The 9,687-nt window shown below is 37.8% G+C and overlaps 1 protein-coding gene across 1 annotated transcript in view; it reads left to right on the plus strand.

Moving 5' to 3' along the window:
- Positions 1-8,393, plus strand: part of tmem67 (transmembrane protein 67) — a 208,576-nt gene extending 200,183 nt beyond the window's left edge. Inside the window, exons 23-25 of the mRNA XM_087985875.1 lie at positions 2,146-2,248; positions 3,144-3,286; positions 7,863-8,393. Of these exons, the coding sequence (XP_087842001.1) occupies positions 2,146-2,248; positions 3,144-3,286; positions 7,863-7,943 (327 nt within the window). The 3' untranslated portion in view covers positions 7,944-8,393. The remainder of the gene's footprint in view (positions 1-2,145; positions 2,249-3,143; positions 3,287-7,862) is intronic.
- Positions 8,394-9,687: the final 1,294 nt, after the last annotated feature.

Raw genomic sequence — 9,687 nt, forward strand, 5'->3', positions numbered from 1 at the left:
CTATTTGTAGTATTTATTGCACCCCAACAAAGTCCATCTTCACAATATCAAAATCATTTGTTGTGATTTGCGAAATTACCGCCATGATGAATAGGACAGACTTTGAATACATGAGGTAACTGGGCAATCATGACACCTGTGGGCCATCAGCAATGGTAGAATTGTATTCAACCACACTGTAACCTTATGGCCCAACAATTCCTCCACTCTACTGCTACTGCCAAACCAGGGGATTAACCCTGGTTTAATGAAGAGTGAAGGAGGACATGTCAGGAGCAGCTCCAGGCATATTTAAAAATGAGGTGCTGGCCTAGTGTAGCTATAATGCAAGACTATTTGCACTCCTAGCATTCAATAACCAGAGCTAACTGATTCCATAGCCAATGGATCAGATTTGAGTTCTGCAGCCTTGCCAAATCCAGTTATGAATGATGGTGGTAATCGAAACAATTTCCTGAAGGAGAATTTTCCACAATTAGCTCTATCCTCCATGATGGAGAATCTCAGTACATCAGTGCAAAAAATAAGACTAAACTTTTGCAAGCATCTTTAGTTAAGTGAACAATTCACCTTGGCTTTCTCCTATAGTCCTTATAAATCACAGTTGCCAGCATTTATCCAATTCAACACTATCTGATTTCAAGAAATGTCTGAATAATACAAATGCTCTTGACTCTGACAAATTCCAGCAGGAGTATTGAAAATGTATGCTCCAGGGCTAACTGTTCCATAGCCAAGTTGTTCCAGTCCACTTTGGATTTGAAATGTTAACACTGAGATTTTCTCTCGAGATGCTGAGACCTGCTGGATTTCTCCAATGTTTGTGTTTTTATTTCCGATCTCCAACATCCACAGTACTTTGCTTTATCAATCTGGAATTTCCTCCTCTGAACTGCTTTCAGTGCATTTACATCCTGTCTAAATAAGGAGATCAAAACAGCACATAGTATTCAAGATGCAGTCTCTCCAGTGCGCTGTATAACTGAAACATAACATCTTTACTCTTATCTTGAATAGCTCTCATAATAAAAGATAGTTTTCTGTTAGCTTTCTTGATTACATGCTGTAGCAGCATACTAATTCATTGTGATTCATGCAGGTGCTTCCAAACAACTATGTTTGGACCCCTCCTGCTATTCACAGACTGTTAGAAGTGACATCATCCCAAAACACAACTTGGGTGTAGGTAAAAGTCTAAGTTGGGCATTGGGAAGCCAGAACTAAGCTTTTTGGCTTTCACAACAGCAGGACATCACTGGCTCCCAAGTGTCAGGTTAGCATTTCCAATTGCATTTTAGCAGAGTAAGCAGATGTGAGTTTGATGAGTGGGTATTTCTAAAAATCTGGTCCAGTCTGCAGCAGCAATTAATGTTGTTTACTATGTAAATAAAGTAAAGTAAATTAATAAAGTAATTAAGTAAAGTTAATAAGTAATGTTATTTAGTTGGTAAAGTAAGTAACATAAGGTACCTAACATTTGGTCTGCTCTTTAACAATGTCTATCTTATTGGTATAACATGTTACTAACATTCAAGAACCTATATATATAAATATTAACTACAAGCCAAACGGACGTGCCCACAGAACTGTCAAAGCTCTGTAGACAAAACTTTTGCTGATGCCATCAATGTGCTATTTAACTTCTCTGAATTCAATAAACATTTCTCCTTAGGGTGCAATCCAGAATCGTCTGCTGAAACTTGGAACCTTATCTGGATACTAGCATCTTGTGACTGATACAGCTAGACCAAACTAGAAAATACCTGAACGGGGAGAACTGGCCACTCCCCTGTCATTGCTAAACTAGACAATTTGTCACCCCTGCCTTTACAACCTCACTTGAAACAAAAAGGATAAAATAAGCTTTTTAAAGTGACAGCAGCATCAAAACAGTGGTAGTATCCCTACGTCAAAGCTGTAAATCCCACCTCCGTTCCATGTGCACAGAGCCCAATCAAATTAAGAGGGACTCCAATCTGAAATTTGACCTGCACAACCACTTTGTTGGAATAGTTTTGCTTGTGTTTTTATTATAGATTTCTGGAATTTAAAACTCTTCAGAAAAACATAACTTGTGAGTGATTCTTTCTGTTCAGATAAAATACACCATAAAGCACTGAATTTATATTTTTTGCATGTTTACAGGCGATTCGTGACATGGATTACATTGTACAGGATAAACTATTATTGGAAAGAATAATTGAAATGGAGCTACATGAGCCTATAGACAAAACCATTTTCTACAACGGTATAACTCTGAGTTTCCTTCTTTCTATAATTACATATTTCCATAAATCTAATAATAGCAAGTTATAATGTCTTAAAAGAATATAATCAATTCATATTTCACCATTGAAAAAAGATAATTTGAGAACTACTAGAAAAGAAAAAAAAATTGAAATAAATACTTGTTTTCATTTCATTTGATTAAATATGTCTTTATATTAATATTTGTGAATGTTTTAGTTGTGTAAGGCATATGAGTGATGGAAATGGTTTCATTTTCAAGTATGTTGTCATGTAATGAATTTATTTATGCCACAAATGGACAAATAGAATTAGTTGAAATAACAAAGTAATTATTTCTCAGCGATAAAAGCACAGCTAGTCTTGGGAATCTGGCTATTTCCCTCTTGATTATTTTAATTATTTTATTTTAACTGATACTTAATTAGTTACTTCTAATGAAACAAAATATTTTTTCTTAAATATTGAGATCTGACCATTTCTGAAATAAGTGGTTTTCTTATGTGATATTGAATGCAGTAGAGCAGACTAGTTTTTACGAAGTGGTGTACAATGTGAAATTAGCATTCCCAGGTTAGCTCTGTATTTTCTCGTCGCTAGGTAGCTCAATAAACAAATTTCTACTGAATAAATAGGCTTAGCAATGAACACTGTTTAAGTAGTCCGCCTGGACAGAAATGACTCATCTATCACTTTAAAGTGAGGTAAATTATTTTGCTTCCAATTATCAGTAATCAAATTAAAGTGGTGATTGTTGATCTAAATTACATTAGGAAATATCAAAAACAGAGCATTTATAATTTGAAACAAGTCAGATCTTCAAATTGTCATAGAACTGTAAAGATATTTTTTTACTTTGCGTCAATACTGAAAAATTTCTCTTTGCTTTGTCTCAGATGAAAAGCTTTCATTCGCTGAAGTTCTGTACTATGGCAATGAAAGCGCACTGATTATTTTTGATGTGCTGTTTTTCTGTATGGTGGACCTTGCTACTCAAAGTTTCATTTTTGCTGCTTTTCTAACTTATGTACAACAAAAGGTACGTATAACTACAAATCTGTATTCACATGTATTTTTAAGTAATTTAAATAGGAAAATAAAAGACTGCCAGTTCCCTTTAGAAGTTTTAGCTTGCATCCAATTATCCTCTTGTGTTATATGATATCAGTTGTGACTCACTTGATGTCACACTCACCTCTGAATTCAGTTTGTTGCTTTAAAGACTCACTCCAGCATCTTGTGTGCAAAACTCTAGCTTGAGATTTTGGGGAGGTTAGAGGACTGGCCTTTTGGATGAGATTTTAAATCAAGGAGTCATCTGCTCTTTCAGATGTCCATAAAAAGTCCTATGGCATGTTTCATAAATGACCAAAGCACCACCACTATTCTCGTTAAGTTCTTCAATAAACATCAATGAAAACAACTTTTCTGGCTATTACAATATCGCTATTTCTGAAATCTTGATTTGTGCAAATTAACAGCCAGGTTACTTACATTAATGACTGTACTCCAAAACGTCTGGGGATGTCCAAGTCCAGGTCATTAATATTTGTCAAAAAAAGCAGTGGAAAAACAACATGCAATTCAAAATAACTATTTATCACTACACTTTTCTTTATGTTCCTCAGAAAATTTCATATGCATATTTCCACTGTCTCTTTAATCCCAGTACTCTAATTTTGCTATAAAGTCTATTATGTGGAGTTTTCTCAAATGCACTTCAAAGTTCAGAAACATCAACTGAACTATCCTCATCAATCTTTTTCATTACTTCACCAAAGAATCAAGTTGATCAAATATGATTTGCCTTTATCAAATTTGTGCTAACTTTTATTTATCAATTTTCTAAAGGTCAATTAGTTTTGTCTCGTTACTGAATATACACCCAAGTTCTTTTGATTAATTAAAAGTTGAACTCCATGAGTATTTTGTATTGGTTTACCCTGTAGTGACATCTCAGAAACATCTGTAAATGAGGAAATGGAAAAGAAGGGAGGTGTAACTATCACCAAGAAAGTAGTACTGAGCAAATCATTGGAGCTTTGCACAGTTAAGTCTTTGGATCCTGATAAACTTCATCCCGGGGTTAAAAAATAGCGGCTAGTGAGAAAGTAGTAAATATAATCCCATTATTCAAAACGAAACAGAGGCAGAAAGTTGGAAGCTACAAGTAAATTGGCTTAACACTATAGGGAAGATATTTGGAGCCGTTGTACTTTAGAGCAGGGCACTTAGAAAAGTTCAAGGTAATTATGCTGTTACAGCATGATTTTACGAAAGAGAAATTGGAACCATATTTGACCAATTTGTTGGAGTTCTTTCAAGAGGTAGTATGTGCTATGAATAAAGAGAATTTTGGTCCATGTAAATAATACTTTCTTCCATGTAGTTGCTGATGTATTTTTCAAAATTCAGCCAGCAGAAGGCTCATTGTTTCTTTCTTGACAATTAAATGTTTTTGTTGACATACAGCCAGTTAGTTTAAGAGATGACTGGCAGTCCATTCAATCATCTCATTATCTTGTGTAAAACAACAATGTTGCTAGTATCAACAGCCAGTTTGAAGGGCTTCTAATTTTTAGGCATGGCTAAAATTGTTGTTGTTGTCAACACAGCCTTTTCAAGGGTACTTTGAAACTCATATACCCATTCAAATGCTGTGCCTTTTATGAACAAGTCTGTTAAAGATGTAATGACACTGCTGAGGTTCAGAACAAACTTGCAATAAAATCCACTTATGCCAACATAACTTAAAATTTACCTTCTCATCCTAAAAGCCTGTGAGTTATTTTTTTAAAGTGTGGAAACAGGCCCTTTGGCCCAACAAGTCCTCCGAAGAGTAACCCACCACACCCATTTCCCTCTGACGAACGCACCTAACCTATGGGCAATTTAGCATGGCCAATTTACCTGACCTGCACATCTTTGGATTGTGGGAGGAAACCAGAGCACCCGGAGGAAATCCATGCAGACACAGGGAGAATGTGCAAACTCCACACAGACCGTCACCCGAGGCTGGAATCGAACCTAGGACTCTGGTACTGTGATTCAGCAGTGCTAACCACTGAGCCACCGTGCTGCCTAGCTCTTTTTCTAAGAGCTACTTGGCCTTGTCCCACAGAATAGCCCAAATAAACCATCTTTGACTTGGCAAATTCACTCTTCGTGAAATTAATGTCCAAATTGGCATTTTGTAGCTGACCTAAAAGTTCAGTCAAATGATGTGAATGTTCTTCCCAGGTGTGGCTAAAAGGAACCAGAACATGAATAAATTGTACAACTACATAGTCCTTTAATCCTTTATTGCTTTATTGTTGAATAATTGCTGTTTCATTTTTCATTCCTAATAACATGACTTTGCACTAATAAATTCCATCCAGAGTTAGAAAATATAATATTTCTTTAACTCTATCTGTTAACTATGATCACTATTCGGTTTCCATCCGCCTTTCTTTTTCACTTTTCTCATGTCAAGTTTTATTAACTCTATTTCCCTGTTTTCCTCTCTCGTCTCATTAAAATCTTTTCATTTCTCTTTCTCTCTGTTTGAATCTATTTTGTAGCTAAATTGCATTGTGACATTGCAATTTCAGGATTCCTTTCTTCTAGTTCTAAATGTTGTGCGATTACTTGTATCATCTCATCCTCATAAATCCGGCTTTTACTTCTATCTTCAATTTATCTACTAGCTGTCTTTGTTTAGCTATAGCAAAAGATTGTAAACAATCCACTGTTATAGAGTCATAGAGATGTACAGCATGGAATCAGACCCTTCGGTCCAACTCGCCCATGCTGACCAGATATCCTAACCCAATCTAGTCCCACCTGCCAGCACCCTGCCCATATCCCTCCAAACCCTTCCTATTCATATACCCATCCAAATGCCTCTTAAATTTGCAACTTTACCAGCCTCCACCATTTCCTCTGCCAGCTCATTCCATACACGTACCACCCTCTGCGTGAAAAAGTTGCCCCTTAGGTCTCTTTTATATCGTTATATTTTCTACTTTTCAAAAACTCTCAGGGACATTTAAAGCCACCTTCAAATATCTGTGTAATAAATTCACCACAACAGAGCTACTTTGTGCCAAACCACTACATAGCCCACACTCTAACAAAAAATGATACATAATCTTCTTAAAACCACTGAATTCAAATGATAATGAGGCCATGAGCTTCATTCAACTTTTCAACTTTAAGTCTATGTGGGTTTCTCGAGCTATTAGGAACTAAGTAGCTTAGTTCCACAATCATATATCCCCTCCAACTTCTCTCCTCTGCCCTAGGCCTCTGACGCCACCAAACAATCTTCAAGTTTCCCACTCTTCTCTCCCTGCTAGCAAGACCACTGGTTCCTCCCACCACTGTCAAATTTCCAATTTTATCTCCCAAAACCACTCCAGCCCACCAGCATTATCAGGTCTCTGATTTCAACATTCACCACAGCACCCAGACCCTGATTCCCTCTCACCATTAGGCTTCAGATTCCCCCACAGGTTTCTGATATCCCCCTACTTCCTAATAAACAACCAATTCCCCCAACCCACCATCATGCCATGAGTCCCACCAAGTTCCCACCACCAAGCTCCTGTCAGCCCCAGCACAACCAACGTGTAGTCTCCTCCCCGCTCTGTAATGCATTGTCTGATTTACCTTTTACTCCCTTCAAGGTCAGTAGACTACCCAATCAGCTACTTAAACTCAGCTTTCTTTGGGATTAGCATCTCCTCTGCCTTAAGATCAACACTAATCTTTCCAGTTGAATTTGCCTTTTTCTGTGGTCTTCACCAACCATGTTCTTTCATTTTCTGCAAGCATTTCCCCAATTCACCAGTTAGCTTGAAGAAAATATGTGACAAATACCATCAAAACAGATCAAAATTTGGTTCTTCACAGTAATATGTGTTTGTATGTTTATTGCATTTAATTTTATTCAGGTAGAAAACATCATCTAAGGATTCACCTTACTTCCTCTAAGTAGATACAGAGTGAATATATAGTTGTGGGTTATGTAATGTGCATCCTCTAAATAAATGCTTAGAAATGCTAAATGTCAGCAAACGTGCTATAGCTTTGAAAGACAATGCTAGGTTGAGAAAGCAGCTCTGCGCTGATTATAATACATTCATGTCTTATCCAGAAGTTATAAAACGACAACCCCCACTCTCCTGCAATCCTGAAGCAGTGAAACATTGAAGTTGCTATATTTCAAGGTCTCAACCAGACATCACTTTTAGGGATATTAACTACTTACACAAAACCAAGCCCTAGGAATATTCTATCCACTACCTCTGAAACAGTGACAAGAAAAATCAGCCAGAGCTGACACTACTAATTACTGTCCTAGGAAGTGTGAGAAGATGGTAGAATTAAGTCTGGTTGTGATGAGCTCCAATCAGTAAATGTTTGGATGCTCAATGACCCCAGATGACCAGAGTTCAAGTTCAAAACTTTTGTGAAAATGAGTCGCATAGTCCCATTCTTTTATTTAAAACTCCAATTTGCCTTACCTTCAGGCTTTGTTAAACATGATGCATTTTGATCAGAAGCAAAATAAGTCCTAACGGTTCTGCACATTTCTCTAAAATTATTGTTTTGTTCTTTCTGATTCAAAGGTTATTCAGTTTATTCGTCTTGCAGTAGGACGCAAGAATTTAGCTGCAAAAACGCTGATTGATGAAAGATTCCTTCTCTGAAATGAAAATGAGTTTATTAGGAGGACAGACTGTCCAAGTGGAACTCTAGTACTAAAGATTCTAATGTTCTTGGACTTGTTTTGCACTAAACAAAAACAATCCTATTACTATTGTGTTCCTTTGCTGTGGGTACAAATTGTTCCAATAGTCTTTACTGTGTTGTGTTGTCTAATGTTTTAGGTGAGTTTGTCATTTGACAACTAACATACATCTAAATATTCAGTTTTTTCCCCTTCCTTTATTTTTTCTGCATTTGCATTGCGAAGTAATGTGCTTTCAACAAATGAATTAGTTAGTAACTTCGGCTGAGCAATGTTATTCTGTATCTTCGTTAGAATTTATTGGCATATGACTTACCATTCTTTAATCTCTCACATTGGATCAATTTACTTGATTGATGTGATCTTTATGAATCTTGAGTTCTTTATTAGGAATCGTCATAATCTTTTGTTTATATAAAATGTCAAATATAAATTTAATAATAACAATTTTCAAACATTTTTGTGTTTATTACTGAATATACTTGCATTTATTAGTAACTGAGATAAACGAATCAAGATCACTGCTAAAATTTGAAGCACCTTCCCAACTAAGAAGAAGCAAGCACTTCGACCTTCATGGATGATTCCCATGAAATTAAATAACATAATTACGAAGGAAAGGTTGGACTATTGAATCCATAGTCTAACTCCTAAGTAACTATTGAATGGTGGCTCAGTATTTGCACTGCTGCCTCACAACGCCAGGGACCCGGGTATAATTCCAGCCTCGGGCGACTGTCTGTGTGGAGTTTGCACATTCTCCTGGGTCTGCATGGGTTTCCTCCAGGTGCTCTGGTTTCCTCCCACAGACCAAAGATGTGCAGGTTAGGTCAACAGGTCATGCTAAATTGTCCATTGTATTCAGGGATGTGTAGGTTAGCATTAGTCAGGGGAAAATGTAAGGTAATAGGGTAGGAGTATGGTTCTGGTGTGGACTTGTTGGGCCAAATGGCCTTTCCAAACTGTAGGGATTCTACGATTCTATGACTCCATACTTACATCCCTCACAACCCCTAGATCCCTTACTCACATATCCAGGACCAACATCCCTTTGGGCCCTGAGACTCACCCCCTCTAGGACTCTACATCCCACCAGAACCTGTCATCCCCACCTTGGGAAATAGCATCTCCTTTGCCCTACTGGAACTGAATTGATTCCCACAGTTGCCAGACTAGACCCTGTGGGACCCTTGCCCCAAAACCCCCAACACCACCACACTCAATCTGACTCCTGGACCTACTAGAAACAGTTAACCACACCCCCATCCCTACCACCAGACCTAGCCATCAATCTCCCCCCACCCCCCTTGCTGTAGGACAACCCCAGACCTGACAAATGCCCTCCTAACCCCCTCTGAACCCTATTTCTCCAACCAACCTCAACATACCCTATACACTTACCTTTCCCCTTGCATCTTACCTGCATTCCAGTTGGCACCCTACCTGACTCCCCCCACAACTGCCACCTTACATCGCCGGCATCCAGCCCTCCCAGCACCTTACCCTATGTGCTAAACCTTTGTCAGCAGATATCAAAGAGGCTGCCAGGACCGTTAGATTTCAGAACAAAGCAGCTGACTACTGTGAAAAGGGGGCCTTTTTTAGTGTTCCTCAACCATTTTGTGCTGTGAAAGAACTATCAGAGTGGAACTAAGTCTCTACTTTTGAATCTCCATTCAGGAATGTAGAGCACCCTTCTTTTG

This window comes from Chiloscyllium plagiosum, unplaced genomic scaffold (genome assembly GCF_037043375.1).
Source record: "Chiloscyllium plagiosum isolate Xiang-an unplaced genomic scaffold, Cpla_swu_hap1 HiC_scaffold_4, whole genome shotgun sequence".
NCBI classification, from domain to species: Eukaryota; Metazoa; Chordata; class Chondrichthyes; order Orectolobiformes; family Hemiscylliidae; genus Chiloscyllium; species Chiloscyllium plagiosum.